The following is a 23388-nucleotide window of genomic DNA, read 5'->3' on the forward strand; positions in this document are numbered from 1 at the left end:
ACCTCCTTGGGAACAGGGGCAGGCTGAAATGATTTCATGTAGCTCAAGGGAAGCATAGTCTACACCATCCAGCACTGAGGCTCCAGCCCTGGAGAAATGCCCAACACCTCAGGCACAGAGCCTGCGCCCACCCTCCACTGAAGGGTTCTTGGAGGAAGACAGCTTGAGAAAGTACAATGGGGCACACCGCCTGGCTGTGCTGAGGACTGAGGCTCTGCAGGTGTTGATTACATCCCTTTCCTCCACCCCCTCCACCAAGTGCCTATCTTATTGGATATGTGTAGAGTACAAAGACCAATATATGAGAGAAAGGAAACGCGGTGCAGGGTCCAGAGGATGGCATGTCTATCTTCTCCCTGCTCGTCTGGGACTAGGTCTAGGCCTCACTGGCAATGACAGTTAGTGGTAAAGTATTAAGAGCCCAAAAGGAGGTGGACAGCAGGAACCAATGGTCTGGAAACTGAATCTAAGGTGAGAGCTGGGTCAGAATTGCGTGAAGCAGCAGCACAGCAAGCAGGAAATACTTGCTCAGGTAGCCGACCATGGGTACATGGTTTGGGAATGCTATAGTAAAGGAATTACAGCGTCTGTGTGTTTGCTGAGTACTTATTACAGGTTCAGCCCTATCCTAGGATTCATATGCTTTTCTAAACTGAAGAATCAACTGATCAGGATAGTTCATTATTTCTTATCCACATAAGGCCCCATCATCTTCCCAGGACCTGTGCCTCCTATTGCCTCCATTCACGATTGTGGAAAATGCCAAAAAAAAAACCCTCACCAGCTTTCTCCAAATGGAGCTAACTAGTGGTCACAACAAGCCCTTGACTTACTGTAGCCAATGGCAGCATCCTGCTCAAATCAGGCCCTATACTGTGTCTCTGAGCAAGGGTGATTCCAGGATTCTCCTGACCTTCTTAGATTAGGACTGCAGTACACGTTAGACATTTATCCTCTTATTTTCTGTGTCAGTAGAGCTAATCATGGGATTCATCAGAGGCCTGGGGGATGGAGCATCAAGACAAACATCCTCAGGGTACCCCAGGTTTCTAGGTTATTCTTAGACCTGGGGTGGAGAGATTCTAGCCACAGAATCAGGCTGTAAAAAGCAAATAGGCAGTTGTGACGAAATGCACACCCACCCAGCCACTCTTGCAGCTGTGGTGACTGGATGGTCACTCACAGAGGAAAAAGGAGTGAGAGAAGAACTGGAGATCAGAAGGAAATTTAGGTCTTTCTGTAAAACAGCAGCTTCCAGAGAAACAGATGATGAACATCTAGCTATCCAACACACAAAGGACAAAATCCCCCTTTTCGGCAGTCTGAACTGGGATGAAGCATGCCTAGAAGTAAAGCAAGCCTTTTCTGGGTTAATGTAACCAGATGGATATGGGACGCCTGCCACTCACGGCAAAGTGCTTCACATAGCTGGCTGCATTCATCTGCTTATAAAGCCAGAATATGAAACAAACCCTCTTTACCCAGTTTCTCAGAGCCCAGTTGTAGAGAACGTGCCTTTAATTAGAGCCAGACAGCACAGCAGTGGGGCTCAGCTACACTGTAGTTTGGTGCTGCAAGGCAGAAACGTTATAAATGCATTTTTCTAGACAAGCAAAATGCAGAAGATGTTTTAACATCAGATATTTCTCTAGGGAAAGAACATTCTATAGCTTAGAGAAATAATGCAAGTTTGGGTTAATTTTTGGTTGCTATATTTTACTTTTCATTTTTTTGTTTTTGTTTTTGGCTGGGGCTGGGTTTGAACCCACCACCTCCGGCATATGGGGCCAGGGCCCTACTCCTTGAGCCACAGGCGCCGCCCCTGGTTGCTATCTTTTAAAAATAGAAGATTCAGACTTTTGTTTGTGAGCAGTGCAATAATAACTGATATATAATTATTTAGAGATGAAGAAAACAAGGCTCAGAGAGGGTGAGTAACTTGCCCAAGGTCATACAGTTACTCACAGCAGGGCCAGAATTCAAACTCAGCTACTCTGGCTTTTGAATTTTGTTTTATTTATTATTCTTTTTAGTCTGTCTTTAAGAGCTCACTTTCTTAAACTCTCTGGAAAACTTGAAAGGGATGTAATGTTTTAAAAGGAAGGGTTGCAAGTCACTGTGTCCAGCAGGTGTGAAAGGAAACAGTTGGTCTGCAAGGTCAGTCTGCCATCAGGCTCTTCAAATCAAGATGATTCCTTAAGAATCTTTCCTCTAGGCTCGGTGCTCGTAGCACAGTGGTTACGATGCCGCATGCACCAAGGGTGGTAGGTTCATACCAGGCCCAGGCCAGCTAAACAACAACTGCAACAAAAAAATAGCCAGGCGTTGTGGCGGGCGCCTGTAGTCCCAGCTACTTGGAGGCTGAGGCAAGAGAATTGCTTGAGCCCAAGAGTTTGAAGTTGCTGTGAGCTGTGACGCCATAGCACTCTACAGAGGGCGACATAATGAGACTCAAAAAAAAAAAGAAAAAAAGAATCTTTCTTTAATGACCTACGTACAGGTTTAATGACCTATGTACTGTTTACAACAGTGCAGCACTGTTGTAAAAGGTGTGAAGCAACATAGATTTCCATCAAAAATACAGTAGAAAAGTAACCTATGATGCAAACACACAACAAAATAATAAACAAGTATAAAAAAGAAAGAGGAAAGTCTTTACATACTGACATGAACTGTCACCAATGTTTATCTACAAAAAGGCAAGGTACCCAATAACATACAGTTTACCATTTGTGCAAAAGAGAAAAGCCCACGCGTGTATATTTGCTTGTATGAACAGATATCTGGAAGGACACATGAGGAATTGTAACACTTTTTGCCCCTGAGTGGACAACTGGTCACTGGGGAGGAAGGGTGACAGGTAGGCACCTCACTCTATGTCCTTTTGTACCTTTGATTTCAAACCATGTGAACATATTACCTACTCAAAATAATGTGTATCTGTACTCTTTTAAAAGCGAATTATAATATGTGAACTTAAAAAAAAATTCACAATCCCTAAAAAATAGGCAAGTCAATAGTTTTCACTTTATGAAACTGCTTGGGGCATAAAGAACTATAAAAAAAGAATGGTTCTCTAGGTAGGCAGTAAAAAGGGAGAGGGAAGCAAATCATCAAAGGAAATAATGCAGGCTTACAATCCTACTAGTAGGTTCCTAGTTTCAAATGATCAACTTCCTGTTTTTTCCTCATTCTCATCAAAGGTAACCAAAGATAAATAAACTTCTATCCTTGTATCTAAAAGCTTCTATCTCTCAAACATCAAAACTGGTTTTCTGTTTAAAAAGGGGAACAGAAAAGAAAAAAAGCACATCAAGTTCCAAGTTCTCATGTGTGTTCATGATATTGGGTAAAACAGATATTTGGAAATATCTTAGAACATCAGCTAAAGGAAGGGAATTTCCCCCACCCCCAAACAAGGTAAGCAGTGCCCTAACTCTGCAATAAAAAGGAAATATGTCAGGGGGTCAACAGAGCCCAAGTGTGACTATGATCTTGGGCTTAGCTTCTCAGGCTGACATTCACTCAAGGTCTATCATCTGATATAGTCGCTTTCTTGGTTGTAATCTATGAGCTGCCAATGTTTACTTGAGAGACTGTCTGGGAGCTGGAAGGAAAAGAAGGTAAATACACCAAAGCCCAGCTGTGCAACTGACAGGTTTTAACATTTTATTTCCAGGAAATGACATACTGTTTTCACAAAGAAGAGGTTAGCCATCCTCTCAAAATAGAGGCTGCAGTCACAGGCAGCCATGGAGTACACTCAATCTGTCCAAAACAAATGTCAACAAAGTTGCTTCTGAGGTATCAAAATAACAAGAACAAATTAAAAAAACAGAACAGAACCCAAATAACCAATTCAACGCACAGTGAAGCAAAGTCTATGAAGTACCCTGAAGCAGTCAGTGCAGTAAGCCCTGGTGGTTCTCCCGACAGTGATGGCAACAGGGCTGGCCAATGTGGATGGTGAGTGAGGGAGGGCTTCCTAACTCACTCTCTGCCCCACAGGGCTCCTCAGATGACCTCCAGAGTGGCTGAGTCGCATCCAGAGAATCCTCCAGACCATTCCAAGCTCCCACTGCCTGACAGTCTTTCAAATGCCCTTACAGCATGGTCTTCAGGACAGTCTCTTTGCTTCAGAGAGAAAGAAAAGGAAAATCAAGGAGGAGCCTGCATTTCCCTTCCCTGGCCATCCTTTCCCTCAACAGCCAGAGGGAACCAAGAAATGTAGACAGTTCACATCACTCTCTTCTCAGAGTACAAGTTAAGGTCCTTTGAAAGCCTACAGTAAGTCCCCATCCCACCCTTATTTTCCTCATCTCTTACTCTCTTCTACCACTCTACTTCAACCACACTAGCCCCCTGTTCCTCCAACACACTAGCATGCTGCCCTTCACCACTCCCTCTTGCCCCACATGGCCGCCTCCCAAGGGCATTCCTCAAATAGTACCTTCTCAGAAACGTCCTCCTTAACTACCCTACCAAGAACTGCCAATGCTTTCTCCATCACTCTTTCTCCTTGCGTAACTCATTTTTTCCTTAGCAATAATCACATCTAACTTACTCAGTTTTTACTCCTCTATATTCCTAGCATCTAAAACAGTGCTGGACACAAACTGGGCCCTCAGTAAACATCTGTTGAGGGAGGGGATGAATTATACACATGTAGGAATTACATAGTATATACAGGAAGAGGCAGAAAGAGAGACAGAGTTCTCTCTTTTTTCCAGAGAGATAGGGGTAAGAAAGGCTATTTACTGGCTCCCAGGCTTTCCCAACAGCTTATGCTTCTTTGATTCCAGGAAATTAGGGATCCTGGTCTACACCAAGGACAAAATAAAGCCACCAAGCAGATTGTCCCCATTCCCTGAGACTGAAGCCTGGGATGCTTTAGTTTGAAAGGACTATAAGAGCTACCTCCACTTCTGGACAGCCTTTGAAGTGGGGGGCCTCAGGAGTAGGCCTACTGTTAGCCTTAAAAAAGGAAGAATCAAGTGGGGTTCCCTTCCTCTTGAATAATGGCCTCACCTATTGGCTTACAAAAAAATATAGAAGCCAAAAGAAAGATTCTCCGAATTCCCCTCCAGCAAACTTTCTTGCTCCTTTTACTCCCTGTTTCCCAAAGAATCATGCCCTAGGCAGGGGTCCTCAAACTTTTTAAACAGGGGGCCAGTTCACTGTCCTTCAGACCACTGGAGGGCAAGACTATAGTTTAAAAAAAAAAAACTATGAACAAATTCCTATGCATACTACACATAATCTTATTTTGAAGTAAAAAAACAGAAACAAATACAATCACACTGCCGCATGTGGCCCGCGGGCTGCAGTTTGAGGACCCCTGCTTATCTGGGCTTTCTAGCCTTCCCTGCTTGCTCTACAGGCTGCTTCTAATCAGCAATTGAACATGTTCAGATCCCTCACATCTTTAAAAAACAGAACAAACACTTCATCCTCCAGCTACAGTCACGTTTTGGTGCTAGTCGCTATAATCTTAGTAATAGCCACATTTCAGCAAGAAGTTATCTATTCTTCCTCTACTCCATCACCTCAGACTCATTCCCCAATCACTGCCAACTGACTTCTGGCTCCACCATTCCCCAAACATATATTAAAGTCACCATGTCTCATACTTGCTGCATTCAATTGGCAATTTTTCATCCTTATCTTGTTTAACTTCTCAGCAGTGTTTCAACGGCTGCCTTCTCACTTCATAAGCATTCGTAACCATGAATTTACTGAAGACCTACCACATGCCAAACACTTTTCTAGGCCCCGAGAATACCATGCAGAATAATATAAAATCCCTGCCCTCAAGGAGCTTACAAATCTAGGGCAAAGAGCACACTAATAAATATAATTCCAATTTGGTCAATGCTTTCAAAGAAATAATAACGAGAGGGGTCTCTACCACATTGGTGTGGCTAGGAAGGCCCAAAGCCCACCATTCTAATGTCATTTGATGCTTGTCTCACACATCCCTCTTTAGTTGCTCCTCATCAGCAGTCTGCCCCGTGCCCCATACAAGTATACTACTCTTCTATGGCCCCCCGCCCCCCACCTTTCTCTGGAGACAGAGTTTCAAGCTGTTGCCCTGGGTAGAGTGCCATGGCATCATAGCTCACAGCAACCTCTAACTCTTGGGCTCAAGAGATCCTCTTGCCTCACTTTTTCTATTTTTAGTAGAGACTGGGGTCTTGCTTTTGCTCAGGTTGGTCTCAAACTTGTGAGCTCAAGCAATCCACCCACCTTGGCCTCCCAGAATGCTAGGATTACAGGTGTGAGCCATGACGCCTGGCTGGGCCCATCCCTTAAATGTTGGTGTTGCTCATGTGACCAGTGGCTCATACCACCCATGAAGAGGGTAATAGGGGAGTGAAATAAAATAAGGAAAATAGAGAAAAATCCCCATCTTTACAATAAGGAAAGGAAGGAATAGACAAAAGAGGAGGGGAAAAAAGTAGGAAAAAGAGAGAAATGGTGCTAAGAAAAAAAGCTTCTAGTAACAAGTCTGCTAGTTTTCTGTGCCATGACATTTATGCAAATCATGGATTTCTAAAAGTTAAAAATTATAAAGGTACAGTGTTATACACTATTTGAATACAAGCATGTGGACACTCCCATCCCATATTAACCTTGCCAAGATCCATTTTCCCTTAGACAAACACTATCCTATACAAAGCAAGCAGAAATACTAACTTCACACACATGGTGCTCTAGACATGGCTCTCTACAGATTCTTCAGGAACAGGACTGAGTAGGTTAAAAGTACCTGCTAAGAAGTATTCTGTCTGCTTAAGTTCCACTTGCCAGACAAGGCTCTTTTAGCAAACAAGAATGGATAATACCTGGGATACCTGCCCAATGGACAGATGGATACTCTTCAGAGCCTGGGCTCTGCTGGTTTCTCCTGTCCTATGTCTGGACCACCCAATAGCTGCCAAGAGCTTTTGGCCATGTGATTTGACTTGGACTGATCTTCTCAGAGACCCTCAACTTCTGAAGTGGGCCCCTGTCTCACAGATTCACAAAAGCTATGGTTCACAAAACTTTGTCACCACCTCAGTACACCTGAAGGCCATGGCACACTCTCACTAGTAGCCTCTGTTCACTATTAGAGCAGCAAAGTGCTGGGGAATGCGGTTTTAAAAAGCCCATTGGTTAAAAGTCATTGTGCTAAAGGACTAAATGAGATTTTATTTCTAGATCATTCACTTTTTTCTTTTCTGAGCACAACTCAAAGAAACTAATGGGAAAAGCAAACAATAAGAGTTTTAACACTCTTGTCCACCAACTAACAACTAACGAGAAGAGAAGAAATGGGAGAAGGGAGTAACCAACAGAAGACTCTGCTCCCTCACCTCACCAGCTCCAGAGGGAAATTTCAGAAAATCTCTTCCTTTCAGAAAAATCTCAACATTCCAGGCAGCCATGATGACTCATGTGACAAGAATTACTAAATGTTTCTTTCTCTTTTTTTTCCTGCAGTTTTTGGCCAGGGCCGGGTTTGAACCCACCACCCCTCTCCTTGAGCCAGCACCCCACTCCTTGATCCACAGGTGCCACCCTACTAAATGTTTCTTATCTGCCTCCCCCCCTGGAGAGCATCCTTTCTCTACCTCAGGACACAGCATCCTAACATCCTCATCCCCCTTTTCTTTCCTCTGGCCTCACAGAGCTTTCAAGAGATCAATAGCTAATTGGTCAGAGGAGTTACTCTTCTCACTGTGATCTGGAACTCTTAAGACCAATAAAAGAGGCCTAAAATCGAGGCTGCTCTTGGTAAAATCAGAGTACAGGCACATTAATATGTGTAGCCCCCTGATGACACAGGTAGGCAAGTCTCCCTCTCTGAATTCGTGATAAGAACAATCTCTGCCCAGGGCCCTGCCACACTGTTAATGTCAATCACAGGCGTGCCAATCCTAGTTCCCAGATCCTGAATTTAGTACTTTAAAAAATTTTCCATGCACAGGAGATTAAACCAGCTTTCAATCAGCCCTGGAATACGCAGAGAAGGTTGGTATTTAAACTGAGAATTTTTTCTAAACCCACATTACAGCCCAGTGAAGCTGCTGATGGTTCTGGCACATCTTTCCCTAAATCAGGTCTCAGAACCTATGTCTGTCTCTAGAGAAAACCTCAAAGCTGCACTAGCTGTGATAACTACAGAAACCCAGATGAGTGCCAGAACTGCTCTCAGTCAATACATGCAACAAAGAGGCTGATTCAGTTAACTATGTACCCCACTAGTGTGACCAGAAAGGTGGAGAGGCACCCTCTTTAGCCTTTGAGAGAAAAAGGAGGTGTCTGATATTACTTACTCTGCAGAACTAACTCTGTAATGGAGTCAAAGATGAATTTAGGACATGGGGCTCTCCTTTCCCTTCCCAATGCTTTAAGAAACTACCTACTGTGCTTGGACTGTAGGGAAAGAACCCAGGCAGTGGGCTGGGGAAAAAGCTCATGTCCCCACTCCTACAGTCTCAGCACACTTCAGCTCAAAGGCTATAACCTAATTTTGATCACATCTGTGTTCTCAGAAAGAGGAAAGAAAAAAATATTCACAATTCCTCAGCAGATAATCTCTAAGCCTCGGCTGTCTTTGTGCAAGTCTGGCACTATAGGAATGTTACATCCTGTGTGAACCACACTGGGGAAGGTGGGGGCAGTCACTGCTTCTCATGCCTCTATGTTTCGCTTGTGCTGTTTCCTCTGCGTGGAAAGCTAACCCTCTAGGGAATCTCTAAGGCTCAGTTCAAATGTCATTTCCTCTGTGAAGCTTTCTCCCACACCTCTATTTGCCCAAGTCACACCTCCATTTGTCCCTCCTCTGAAGTTTCCTAACATCCAGTTGTGGAACTCATCAAACTATCTAATTGACTTTCTATCATCTCCACCAGATTTCTGACTGCTGAGACAATGTCTTATCCTTCTCTTTGTCCCAATGCCTAGTATAGGGTTCCTACCCTGTTTCCCCGAAAATAAGACATCCTCCAAAAATAAGACCTACTTATAGGAAAGATAAGATGTCTCCTGAAAATAAGACCTAGCGCATCTTTGGGAGCACACCTTAAAATAAGACACTGTCTTATTTTCAGAGAAATAGGGTATTAATGCTTATTGAGTGATGGGAGGTGAAAAGGAAAAGCAATGGAATTTAGCCAGTAATAACTTTTTCTTGGAAGTAAAAATGTGTTGGCTCAAAATTGGGCACAAAATCCAATAGCAGATGGGTGTCAGAAAAGTGGGAAACACTTTGGTTCCAAAGAAACCTCTGAAGGCTGCCCCACCCTCCCGTAGGTCAGAATGTCTTCCTTGAGCATAACATGCTCAGACATACTTCCTGCTCAGACCTACACTACCCGCTTCTGTGACAAGCTGGCTGCCTCCTTTCTGGCTGACCACCCAACAGCCAGTTACATACCACAACAGCTCACACATCAGCAGTATCACAGTGACTAACATGTGTTGAAGGGCTAGGGAAAGGAATTAAGTGAACAGAAGATCCTTTTTTTTTTTTTTGAGACAGTGTTTCACTCTGTGCCCTGGGTTGAGTGCCATGGCATCAACATAGCTCACAGCAACCTCAAAATCTTGGGCTCCAGCAATCTTTCTGCCTCAGCCTCCCAAGTAGCTCTATTTTTAATAGAGATGGGGTTTAGCTCTTGCTCAGGCTGGTCTTGAACTCCTGAGCTCAAGCAATTGGCTGGCCTCAGCCTCCCAGAGTGCTAGGATTACAGGCGTGAGCCACTGCATCGGCCCTGGAGAGAAGATCCTATTTTAAGCAGTGTGGCCTTTAAGCCTCCCAGCTTCTCTGGACCTAAAGAAAGGTATAATCAAAGACACATATAAACATGAATTTCCAATGGGCAGGTGGGGGTAGCACCTCTAAGGGCAGTGAGCTTCTGGTTCTTCTTCTCTGATGGGCTTATTATGTGTAGCCAACAGACATCACAGCACTTTGGCTCTGACGCTTTCCCAGAAGGCACAGCCTGACTGGACTACTGAAGGGACTGAACATGATAATACCTTCCCTGCTTCTTTGTACTCTTCTCCCTACCCAATAACCAATCCTTCATACCCACTAGTCCCTCCTGCTTTGCCCCAGGACACATTCTTTTACCATAGAGACATTTAAATCTCAAGCAGAGTAGCTCTCTGCAGTCCCAGCACAAGAAGCCTCAAGTACCACTTAGTTAAATGAGTAGGTATTCACTGTGAAGGGCGAGCTCATTAGAGAAACTCCCTCATCCCTTAACCAATCTCTTTATCTAAACTCTCCAACTAGAGATTTGTTAGGAAATACATTAGAATCCCCAAAGATATGTGAAGGATTATATTTATATCTTTGGCTTAACATTATGCCCAAATTGTGTAACAATGCTATGACTCATAGACAGAACCTGCGTATGTTTTCTTTAGGCATTCTCCAAGTTGTTAATCTTCGACTTGTACACATCCTATTTATAGTCATTATATACCCAACTCAAGGTTTTTACAACACTTAGACAGCGACTAAACTACCTTGAGCAACAGCACCATCTAGTGATCTGTACAGCAAAATGTCTGTTTTCCAATCACATCTTTATTTGAACCCCTGTAATCAAGACACACATACTTAACCCCACTTTCCTGCTGCTCAAATAACAGAGGTTAATCCTAATAATTACCTCACACACCTTCAATATCTTTAACTCCTTTTACCTTTTCCCATTTCTTCCACCTCTTCCTCAGTTCAAGAATCATTAATCTGAATGCATGGCTGCCTTTTGAAATATTTGATATGTTGTCTTTCAGGAGACTGCAAAGAAGGTGGCTATTGTAAAATTGTCAAAACAAGTCACTTAAATGCCAGTTGTCTGAAAAATCTTTCCACATTTTCTCCTTGATATGAAAGTAGGGGAGTGTCTGCTTGCTGGACAATACTGTAGGTCATATAGATGGGGCTTGAAGCAGAGTCATTAAAGAAAGTCAGATTAGTGGCGATAGGTACTAAATTGAATACCCAGTGAGGAGATAATCTTTCTTGGGTAGAGATGGCCGTTGCCAACAAAATGAACATTGTTTTGATCATTATAAATTCATGCATAAGTTTGGGTTAACAGAGATACTAGGAACTGAAGGATTTAGACAAGGTTTTGAAAAGGATAATCATGAGTTAGAAGGAAGCTATTGGAAGCTATTTTGAAAGGTTTGAAAATCAAAGGTGGTAACTTTTTAGAGGGTAGGAAAAAACTGCAAAATACTAGACTTTTATAGGTACTTTGATAAAACCTACTCTAGTTCTCATTTTTAAAATGAAGAAACTGAAAGTCATCCTTAGTTGCTCAAATAGCCAATTACTGGCAAAGCTGCGGAATTCCAAGCCTACCATTCCCTGTGACATTCAAAAATAATTTCTATTCAAAATAATTGTATAATTGATTTCACACCTCATTACTGGTGGGTAATTTATGTAATGTGGATTGCTGGTGTTCAGCATGCTTTCTGCCCATAAACTGAGGTCAGGAGAATGATGGAACATTTTAATAAAGTTCTGCTTACAGTACACTACACAGTTCAAAAGATGTTTAAAATGCTTTTGTATTTACTGCCAAGTAGCTGAAATATATAATTATAATATTTCAACCAAATCAAAAAGTATGACAGTAAACTTAGAAATTCTTAGTTGTTTTGCATCATTGGTATCTAATGAAGCTTTTAAAATCTACGTTTGCATCTTTAAAAGTATTTATTAAAGTAAATGGAATATAACAATTCACCTTAAAAAAAAAAAAAAAAGAATCATTAATGTGACTCTTCCCCTACCAAAAAAAATTATGAAAATCTCAAATAAATTCTTTGTCGAGAGGTAGATATTCTCACACTCACTCACCTTTTCTTTCACTAGTGAGGACAATTCGTCGTTCTTTCACTTCTGAGCTCAGATTATCTACCATTTTATTAATGCAATTGTCTAGAACCAGGGAGTGGGTTTTGGACTCGATGTCCTTCCGACAAATGGGGCATTCTATCTTTCGCTTCATCCATTCATTGATACAGTAGGAACAGAAACTGTGGGCACAGTTCAAGGTAACAGCCTAAAATGGAAATGTGAACATACACATCAGCACCATCATACTTCACTTCCTCCAGGTAGTTATGATTGCCAAGGTAGGACAGGAGCTAATTTTCAAGGCCAAATGAAGTTAACTAACCATAATCTCATCTTTTTTCATTTTTATTTTTTGAGACAGAGTCTCCCTTTGTTGCCCTTGGTGGAGTGCCCTGGCGTCACGAGCTCACAGCAACCTCAAACTCTTGGGCTTAAGTGATTCTCTTGCCTCAGCCTCCCAAGTAGCTGGGACTACAGGTGCCTGCCACAACACCCGGCTATTTTCTTGTTGCAGTTGTCACTGTTGTTTGGCTGGCCCAGGCCAGGCTCAAACCCTCCAGCTTCGGTGCATGTGGCTGGCACCATAAACACTATGCTACAGGTGCCAAGCCCACAATCTCATCTTGAGGGTATACAAAGAGTATCAGAATCATTCTTGGAGTTGGATTTTTTTTTTTTTTTTTTGGAGACAGGGTCTCCCAGTCTAGGGCAGAATGGCTAGATTATAGCTCACTACAGCCTCAAACTCCTGGGCTCAAGCAATCCTTCTACCTTGGCCTCCCAAGGCATTAAGATTATAGTTGTGAGCCACACTGCAGCCAGCAGAGTGGGAAAGTTTTAAACTTTGTGTTAAGACAACTTTTTTCTTCCTTTCTCCAAGTTATAGACTCAGGCTCCGGGTAGGTTGACTTGTCTGTTTTAATTCACTGACTCAGATAACACTGTCAACACGGGTTAGACACCCTGTAAACAGATGTCCATGGATACAAGCAGGACAAGTATGTCAATGTTGTAGTATAAATACATTACTAATTTTCTTATGAAAAACAAATTTATGCCCTGCTAATGGTGAATTAGAATTTCAATTGTAATATATAAAGGGGAGTACAGACCAAATACTCAGCATATAGAATGACAGAAGCATCATCTCTAAAGAATCTAAAAAAGTAAAATAACATAAAAGGCAATTAAAAAGGCTAGGCAAGGGCGGTGCCTGTGGCTTAAGGAGTAGGGCGCTGGCCCCATATACCGAGGGTGGTGGGTTCAAACCCAGCCCTTCCCTCTCCCCCCCCTAAAAAAAGGCTGGGCAAAATAGGAACTGAAAAACGTAAAAAATGTAATGGGTTCACTGACAGTGCCTGAACCTCCATGTAGATATGCCTAGGGGGAACGAAAGCAGAAGGAAACCTGTATTTGAGAGGCTCTTCTGATTAGTCCCCCTAGTCAGACTTCTGCCAGGGCTCTTTTCACTCCCAAGAATATAAACCATTCTCTTTTTGTTATTTTTGTGTACGTATATCTCCTAAGAGACAACTCTTTCTGAGGCTCAAAAGTCCTCATTCCTGACTGTAGGACAGCAGTGGAAAATAACACAGATATAGATTTTTCAAATACCAAGTTGAGCACATAAAGCTAGGAAACTAGGTGACACTGTGTTTACTATGTAAGATAAACTCTAACAGGACTAACAACCTGTCTGGAAACATCTTTACTGACTTTTAGAGGATACCAGAATGGTTAAGTCAGACAGTATTCTATAAACAAAACATAGATCAAGTTGTTTATCTCAGAGATGTCTGTGCAGATGCTCTCGGTTAGTTAGTGTCACCCATTCCAACCTTCTCTCCTTGTCTTCCTCTACCAAAGTCCATAAGCTCTGCCAAAATGACAGTGAGTGTTCTACAAAGCAGGGAATTATATGACTAGAAACTATAGGGAAACTTATGATCTGAAGTCTAAATGGATCCAGAGAAAAAGAAACAAGTCTGCCCAGAGATTTTTCAGGAGGCTAATAGACCCAATCTCCTTAAAGACTGCCTGAAAAAAGGAAGCAGTGTACGTATTTTTCTTTTCAAAGGAGTATGAACAGTACATACATAACAACCTGATTTTAACACTTGTGGTTCTAAGATGAACTCGCTACAAATGGTAGAATATGTAAAAAAATAAAGAGGTGGTACAAAAATATGACAGGATAACAAATGGCAGCCTAGGGAAGAAATATTTTATTTTCCTAAGGAGCCTCAGTGTCTCTGTAATATATTCATTTGGTGCCTGTATTCCCAAAGTGACCACACACCTGTGACATTTACCATCCTGCTTAAAAGGCTGCACTACAAGCGTAGTTTCAGCATTGCGCCCGTTCAGAGTAAAGAAAGAACAGCTTTACTAAGCAGTTCTATTCTGATACTTCAAAAATCTAATGCCTTGTGGCCCCATTTCTCCCCAACAGTAAAGACATAAAGGCTTTATTGTAGCTAACAATGTTAATTACACCAAATATTTAAGAACAGATGAAATACAAAAGAGGACAGCAGATTATAAGAACAAATGAGAAGTGGCCATCTCTAGAGGTTACATTGAAATCAAACAGCTAGGTCTCGGAAGAAAAATCTCTTATTACCTCAATGAAGTATTCTGAGCAAATAATACACTGGAGCTCATTCTCCAACACATCAGCCATGTGGCTAAGAACTTCCTCCTTCTGTGCTTGCACCTTCTCCTTCTCTTCCTGCAAAGACACAGCCCCACCTGTTATTCTGAGAGAACCAACCAGAACGCAAAATACGACAAGGAAAAGGTTAACTGTCTAGAATAGGATTCAGAAGAAGTCTTAATTAATGATTCATTGTAGCACAGCAACATGAGAGTAAAATTTTCCCTAAGGATTACTATTTCTCAAGAATTACTTTCTGTTTTTTTGTGTTTTTTTTTTTTTTTTTTGAGACAGAATCTCATTTTTGTCAACCTCAGTATAGTACTGTGGTGTAACAGCTCACAGCAAGATCAGACTCAAGTGATTTTCCTGTCTCAGCCTCCCAGGTAGCTAGGACTACAGGAGCCCGCCATAATGCCCAGCTATTTGTTAGAGACAGAGTCTCGCACTTGCTCAGACTAGTCTCGAACCTGTGAGCTCAAGCAATCCACCCACCTCAGCCTCCCAGAGTACTAGGATTACAGGGGTGAGCCACTACGCCTGGCCCAAGAATTGCTTTCTTTCTTTTTTTTTTGCAGTTTTTGACCGGGGCTGGGTTTGAACCCGCCACCTCTGGCATATGGGGCCAGAGCCCTTCTCCTTTGAGCCACAGGCACCGCCCCCAAGAATTGCTTTCTAATACACAGTGCTAACTTCCTTTCTTACCTCTCCCCACTTGCTATGGTCCGAAAGTTTGTGTTCACGAAAAATTCTTATGTTGAAACTTAATCATCCCCAAAGTGACAGTATTAAGAGGTAAGGACTTTGGGAGGTAACTAGATCATGAGAGCTGTTGCTAATAGGGTTAATAGTCTTATAAAAGGAGCCTGAAGGAGCTTGTCTGCCTGTTTCACCGTTCATAGGAAAAAATGTCTATGAATCAGAAGACAGCCCTATCAGATACCTAATCTGCCAGCATCTTTTTCTCAGGTTTCCCAGCCTCTAGAACTGTGAGAAATAAACTTCCACTGTTTATAAACTATCCAGTTTTTGGTATTTTCTTATAGCAGCCCGAATGGACTGAACCACCATTTTTTCAGTATTTGCATAAGCCCATCTCCTTCCCCCAAACTAGCCAAATGAGAAAAAACAAAGGTGGCATATTTACCTTCACCCAAGATCAGATAGGACAATAAGTATTCAATAGCAAGCTGCAGTTCGGAGGTAGTATCAAATCATCCCAAACAATTAAAAACTCATTGGATTAAAAAAAAGCCATAAAGAATAGTCCAGAGAAGCAGGAAGCTTGAATAAGGTCCCCACGTTCTCATAGCTGCCTCTTCTAGCATAAAGACAACCTCATGAAGTACTTTTAGGCTCCATGCCCTACAATGCTTGCCATTTCCCACTCCTGCAGTTGAGGTCTGCAGTGCGCAATTTCCTTGCACCTTCCCCAAAAGGTCAGACTGCTTAGGGACATACTTTTTAGAGAAAAGCCTAGGTGTGCTCTCATGAAGCAGACATTTATTTTAGTATCCTATTCCCCAAACAGAAAGCATCAAGAGCCTCTAACAGGGAGAGGAAAAGCCATTCTGGGTATATTTGAGTGGCTGGCTCATTCTCATTTTCTTTTCTGCTCAAAAAAAAAAAAAAAAAAGACTGTCAGACTGCTTAGGGCAGTGAAGAGGTTATAGATTCATTTCTAACTATGGTCAAGTTCCCTGAAACCTTATGAATCACTGGATTTAAAAAGGTGTGGTAGTTTCTTGAATGTTGGAGAAGGTACTATGTGATTTAAACAGAGGATAAGGGGCAGGGTGTGGTGGCTCATGCCTGCAATCCTAGCACTCTGGGAGGCTGAGGTGGGTGAACTGTTTGAGATCAGGAGTTTGAGACCAGCCTGAGCAAGAATAAGACCCCATCTCTACTAAAAATAAAAAATAAAAAAAATTAGCAAGGCATTGTGGCAGGTGCCTGTGGTCCCAGCTATAGGAAGATTGAGGTTAAGAGAATTGCTTGAGCCTTGGAGTTTTTATTTTTGAGACAGAGTCTCCCTCTGATGCCCTGGGTGGAGTGCTGTGGCATCATAGCTCACAGCAACCTCAAACTCTTGGGTTTAAGCAATCCTCTTGCCTCATCCTCCCGAGTAGCTAAGACTGCAGGAGCCTGCCATGATGCCTGGCTAGTTTTTCTATTTTTAACAGAGACAGGGTCTCACTCTTGCTCAGGCTGGTTTTGAACTCCTGAGCTCAAGCAATCCACCCACTTCATCCTCCCAGAGTGCTAGTATCACAGGCATGAGACACTGCACTGCCCAGGAGTTTGAGGTTGCTATGAGCTATGATGCCCTGGCACTCTAGCCTGGGGCAACAGAGTAAGACACTGTCTCAAAAAATAAATAAATAAATAAAATAATGAATAGCGCATAAGGATATCAAAACAACTAAAAAGAAAGTCTCTTCCTTTCTGTATTCAGCTATAAATATGTGGAATAGGGAAAGATGAGAAAGTCAGACTTAGGCTGCAAACTGATGGCCCATATACTGGAACTAGCCTATAGACCAGGCATCCTCAAACTTTTTAAACAGGGGGCCAGTTCACTGTCCCTCAGACAGTTGGAGGGCTGAACTATAGTTTAAATAAAAAAAACTATGAACAAATTATTTTGAAGTAAAAAAAACAAAACGGGAGCAAATACAATCACACCGCCTCATGTGGCCCGTGGGCCGCAGTTTGAGGACCCCTGCTATAGACTGATTTACTTTGCCTTTGAGGTATTTAAAAATATATGCAAACTGAACTTGTTGCCAGTGTTTAAAAACAGGCCAGGCATAGTGGCTCACTCCTGTAATCCTAGCAATCTGGGAGGCTGAAATGGGAGGATCTCTTGAGCTCAGGAGTTTGAGATCAGCCTGAGAAAGAGCAAGATCCCATCTCTACTAAAAATAGGAAAATTAGCTGGGTATTGTGGTGGGCATCTGTAGTCCCAGCTACTTGGGAGGCTGAGACAGAAAGATCACTTGAGGTTGCTGTGAGCAAGGCTGACACTACAGCACTTTATCCTGGGCAAGAGACTATCTCAAAAAAAAAAAAAGGGGGGGGGGAGAAAATTGGGTAGCAGCCAATTTCCATTTCTAGAAGATCTAACAACACTGGGCCTACATTTCTGCATAGCAACAACAGGCTGAGCAGAGAACAGCTGCCTCCTAGGGTTTGGGGGGAGTATCCCCAATCCAGTGAGCCAGTCCTCATAGTTTTCTACTCCTTTCTGTTTTCTTTCTCTTTACATTAATTAACCTATTTATCATAGGCTAGTGATATCTGAAAAAGGTGGAGCTTCGTCAATAGGTCTTTCAATTCCTTCAGTTTTCTGATGGTGGACTTTACTGACAGCAGAAGTAGTGTTGTAGGTCCAGGCACCACCTACTAGTATTTTCATGCAGGAACCACAGAGCCGGATCCTTACAGCTCATCTCTTCATCTTGGCTTTGCCATAGAAAGAACAAGTGTACTTGGCGTGCTGACTGATTTCAATTTTCTTCACCATTTTCTGGAGAGAGGCACCATAATGGGTCCCTAATTTTCAGACGATCCCGCCCTTCTTGGTGCATTTAGCCATATTGCCAGGAACCAGGTCGGAGACTACACAGAAAGGACTCTACTACTTTCTCATAGCCAACCTACTTCACTCCCTTTTATTACCCATCTGGCCCTGGTGGGCATTCAAGTTTTTACCTCCGAATTTAAGAATGCTATTGATTTGAAAAAGAAAGAAATGGTAGATGAACACATCAGGAGGAACTATTTTTTATTTTGACTACAATAATCCTTAGTCTGTACCAGTGTGACACACCCTTAAAAAGCATCCATCATACACAAAGGACTAGAATACAGAGTACAAGTGCCTTATTCCCAGTATTTTGTTTCTGAATAAAGTATGGAAAAGATATTGTCTTACAGGCTGAATCTTTTACAGCCTTGAATAATTTTATAGATTATTTCCCCTGAGGCAAGGAGCAGTCATAATTTCTCTCTTCACCATAGCAACCCTTGCACTGTTAAAAATGCCGAGTTGCATGTACTAACCAAATTCAAAACCTCCATCTTCCTTCCAGTACCTTGGTCTGCTCCAATTCTTTGTTTTTGGCTTGAATGATTGCTTCAAAGTCCTTCTTGCTACGATTTAGCTCTTCCATTAGGGCCCGATGCTGCAGAAACATAGCAGGTACACCATCAGGATGAACTATATGGCATCCTTCCTTTTATCCACCTCCATTCCTGCTCCTTCCCTCTACCAAGTGATTTGTTGCAAAGATCAATGAATTAGTAATTTCAAAATAATGCCTTCATCCCACCAGGAAATCCTACCTGCTGCTTTTCTTAGGAAAGGAAGCCGATAGGGAGGGAGGCCACCAAATTCATTAGACCTTCTAAAACTAACCCAACATCAGTGACCAAGAAAAATGAAGAACTTTCACTGCCTTCCACAGAGTCTGATTCTGTAGGTTTGTCTTGAAGCTGAGAAATGTGCATTTTTTATAAAAAAGTCATCAGGTGATTCTGGGAACCACTGCTTAAGAACTAATAAGTTAACTATGCGTATCCAGCACTGGGAGTAGCTTTTAAAAAATAATCAAGGGAAATGGGATTCAGGGAACCTAGATGGTTGTTTTTACATAAATTAAAAAGATCTTTAACCTATTATTCAACAAATCACACACTGCACGTTCATAAGGCAAGGCTGCCTGAACTCTGCCATGTCTTCTTAAAGATGGCATGCCCAAGCTAATAACTCACTCATTGTGACCAATCACCTATATGTCAAGAAATTCCACATCTATGAAACATAATTTATGAGTTTCCTCATGCTTAAATGCAGCTTACAATTTAGAACTTTACCTCAAATCCTTTTTTAAAAAAAAGCAGAGTAAAGCTAAGTATTTTTGAAAATATATTACTTTCTCCCCAAAAAGCAGTTAGGTCAGAAGGCCTGGGTCTTTATCTTGACCACTAGTTAGATATATATGTCTTAACTTTCCCATCTACAAAATGGGGAAATAGGGAACCTCTCCTACCTCAACACTGATACAAAAATAAAACATATGAAAAGCATTCAGAAAGTTTCTTAAGCTCTATCTAAATGCTAAATTTTATTATAGTTTGGTAAAGAACAGCTTCAAAGGGACCAGCATGGTGGAACAAAAACCAGCCATTCCTTCATTCAAGAGTGGCACATCCCCCAGGCATGAGGAAATAGAACCATGACCTGAAGTATCACATTTTAAGCTAATAAATGCATGGCCAAGTATGCCCGGCTAAATGATAGTGTGTTTTCCAGTCTGTCTCAGAAGAAGGAGTTATGGATGCAAGGCACTCCAAAAACAAAACAAAAAAAAAGGGTACTCAATGACCGCCCCCCAAAGGATTTCCAAAAGAACCATATTCTTTTTCAGTTAATTTCAAAACAACATCTGAATATCAATTTTATAATGGTCTAAATGGCAAACATGCCTACTCTCCTACCCTAGAAAATAAATAAGCTCAAAAAATACAATTCCAAAAAGATTGAATTTATTTTTACCTGATTCTTTCCAAAGCTGTTTGTGTAAACTGTAAGAAAATTAAGGCAGACACCCTGTCATGCTTACAATGACTATGTGACAAGTAGCACCATAAGGTCTGGAAGTAGGTATACAATAAAAGAATGTAAGGATAAATTCCTCTGAACAAATTCTTATGCTACTTGCCCATTTTTCTTAAGGAAATCTGAACCAACTCCCTAACCTCCTGATTAAGTGTGCATCAAACTACTCATCATGATACATAAAGAAGACAAAGATTTTTTTTTTTTTTTTGTAGAGACAGAGTTTCACTTTATTGCCCTTGGTAGAGTGCCGTGGCATCACACAGCTCACAGCAACCTCCAACTCCTGGGCTTAGGCGATTCTCCTGCCTCAGCCTCCCGAGTAGCTGGGACTACAGGCGCCTGCCACAACGCCTGGCTATTTTTTTTGTTGCAGTTTGGCCGGGGCTGGGTCTGAACCCGCCACCCTTGGCATATGGGGCCGGCGCCCTGCTCACTGAGCCACAGGCGCCACCCAGAAGACAAAGATTTTAAAGATGCCAAAGAGCACATAAAAAATAATCAAATGAGTAGTTTTTTTTTTTTGAGACAGTGTTTTACTTTGTCACCCTTGGTAGAGTGCCGTGGCGTCGTTGCTTACAACAACCTCAAATGATTCACTTGCCTCAGTCTCCCAAGTAACTGGGACTACAGGCACCCGCCACAATGCCCGGCTATTTTTTAGAGACGGGGTCTTGCTCTTCCTCAGGCTAGTCTTGAACTCAAGAGCTCAAGCAATCTGCCTGCCTCGGCTTCCCAGTATGCTAGGATTACAAGCATGAGCCACCACACCCAGCAAAGCAGTCAAATTAAATAAAATAAATTATATGCAATCTTTTAGGGGAATTTTATTCCTGTTGAGCTTTGCTTTTTTGTTAAATAGATATGTTTTGCTCTTGGTTGACTATTTAAACTGCACATTCTAGGTCGGGTATGGTGGCTCATGCCTGTAATCCTAGGTGTGGGAGGCTGAGACAGGTGGACTGCCTGAGCTCATAGGTCCGAGACAAGCCTGAGCAAGAGCAAGAGCAAGATCTCGCCTCTAAAACTAGCCGGACGTTGTGGGGGGGACCTGTAGTCCCAGCTACTCAGGAGGCTGAGGCAAGAGAATTGCTTCAGCCTAAGAGTCTGAGCTATGACGCCATTGCACTCTACCAGGGGTGACAAAGTGAGACTCTGTCTCAAAAATAAATAAATAAATAAATAAATAAACTGCACATTTTCAAATATGGGTGGCTACTGTTCAGGGGTCAGTGAGGTAAAGGAGGTCCCCGCAGGCCCTGGTGCCCAAGTTATAACTCACATTTCCCCTCTGCTGTCCTCACTTCTCTGGAAGTAAAGCCACTTTCCCAGAGAGCTTCCTAATTGCTAAGGCTCCATTCCATCTTCACCAGAGCAACTTCTGCTCAGATAAAGATATAAGTTTTCATGCTGAGTTTTGGCATGTCTGTGAGGCTCAAAATCTCCAACCTGATGGTGCTAGCAGCTGCCACCTGCTTTGTTTACAGACTGGAGATGCCACAGAGGTATGGGGTAAGCAGCAGAGGCAGCCAGGGGCCACGTGATGCCTGGCTGCTCCCCCACTTGGCAGCCCACTATAATCTCAGTACAGTGTCAAGAGATAAGTTACCTCCTGTAGAGCCTGGGCCAGCTGTTGCTTCAGGTCCTCTTCTCCCTGCTCTTTCTCCAAGCCCTGAAAAGCCAAAATAAAATGAAGGTTTCTCTGCAGGATGGGGGAAAAGGAACAAAATCCAGCAACAACCCAAGCAGACCAGCTAGTGTGAGCATCTGGAAACAACAGGGTGCAGAAGCAGGCGGAAAATCTCCCATTTTACTTCAAGCTATTGGCAGTAAAGGATTTGAGCAGACTTACCTGCTCAAATATTGCACAACTCTGGGCTGTCAACTTCAAGTCACCACTCTGGTTAATCTGGAAAATCTATGGGCTAACAGTTCAAGCCTCATTCATTAGCCAATGCTATGATTTCCAAAAGGATATAACCCCAGAACTTCAGAGCCACCAAATGTCCAAACTCAGCCAGAATCCCCTATGCTGGCACTCAAAAGACACACCATGTTTCTTCCCTCTACATTCTAGCTAACCAGTCTCTAGTCTGAGTCTCATTAACATTTTTAGTCTATATGCTGTTCCTCCTCTCCTTGCATAAGCTTATGCTATATTTCTTCCATCAGCCCTTTCTAATGTGGTTGTCTTCCAGAATATCGCTAACCTATGTCCAGTACCTTTCACAAGAACCTCTGGGCCCATCCCTCCTTAAGAATTATTTACCCATTTAACATGCCATTTTGAAACTGTTCTCTAGTTTACTATATTCTCTGAAAACTACTCTCTGTTTACAGTATATGTGTAATACATTTTATATGCTCATCAAGATAAATTCCTTAATGTAAAAACCATTTATTAAGCATCTTCATAACCATGAGAATTCTGTAGTGCCAGGCAATATAGGGTGTTCAAAAAAAAGGGAAAACCAAACCAAACCCTGCATAAAGCAGCAATGATTGAACAAATTTCTGAACAAGTAGTAGTAGGGGTAGGATAAATCCCTAGGGCTTGGTAGGCGGAGGGAAATACAGTTAATAAACAAGGCACTAAATATACTTTACCACGGACAATTTATACATGAATAACTCATACCTACAAAAATCCTATAAACCAATCCTTTTCACTTTTAACATTTTAGTACCATAAAAAGACTTTGCAGCTACATCTTGAAGCATGCCTAGAACAGCCACAAATATTAATTGACAGTAACTCTTGTTCCTAAACACATTAGCCTTTTAAAGAGAGTTCTGCTCTGGTGAAGGTATAATACCCTGAATATGGAGAGATAAACCAATCTCTATTAATTTCAAGAACTACTCTAGGCCTGATAAGGGAAGCAAAAAGGTATACACAAGCAACCAATGTATACCCTTAAAAGATCTATTTAACCCACTGCTTTCACTAATGCTACCCATTTGAAGGGATAGCAGAGATCAGAATGAAATTTATAAATTGTTCAGAAATAAGCCAACATTACTCCTAGTTGTTCTTACCCTGAACAACTCAAAGAAAAGATAAAAGCTATTCGGGCAACACCTGTGGCTCAGTGGGTAGGATGCCAGCCCCATATACCAAGGGTGGTGGGTTCAAACCCGGCCCTGGCCAAAAGAAACAACAAAAAAATAGCCAGGCGTTGTGGCATGCACCTGTAGTCCCAGCTACTGGGGAGGCTGAGGCAAGAGAATTGC

At 42.1% G+C, this 23388-nt stretch overlaps 1 protein-coding gene and 1 pseudogene across 9 annotated transcripts in view; both read right to left on the reverse strand.

The window, feature by feature from the left end:
- Positions 1–3647: 3647 nt before the first annotated feature.
- RNF8 (ring finger protein 8) overlaps positions 3648–23388 on the reverse strand; it is a 40270-nt gene continuing 20529 nt past the window's right edge. For 2 of the 9 annotated variants that reach the window (XM_053600889.1, XM_053600890.1), the window contains exons 4-8: positions 21764–21826; positions 18629–18718; positions 14499–14606; positions 11876–12080; positions 3648–4134 (exon numbers count right to left, since the gene is read on the reverse strand). In XM_053600889.1, coding sequence (XP_053456864.1) covers positions 4118–4134; positions 11876–12080; positions 14499–14606; positions 18629–18718; positions 21764–21826 — 483 coding nt within the window. In that variant the 3' untranslated portion in view covers positions 3648–4117. Of the gene's footprint in view, positions 4135–11875; positions 12081–14498; positions 14607–18596; positions 18719–21763; positions 21827–23388 lie in introns of those variants that run through there. The other 7 variants (XM_053600893.1, XM_053600891.1, XM_053600894.1 and 4 more) reach the window with 4 other exon arrangements.
- LOC128593778 (60S ribosomal protein L37a-like) lies at positions 17808–18589 on the reverse strand (annotated as a pseudogene).

The sequence above is a fragment of the Nycticebus coucang genome, chromosome 9, assembly GCF_027406575.1.
Source record: "Nycticebus coucang isolate mNycCou1 chromosome 9, mNycCou1.pri, whole genome shotgun sequence".
Classification (NCBI taxonomy): Eukaryota; Metazoa; Chordata; class Mammalia; order Primates; family Lorisidae; genus Nycticebus; species Nycticebus coucang.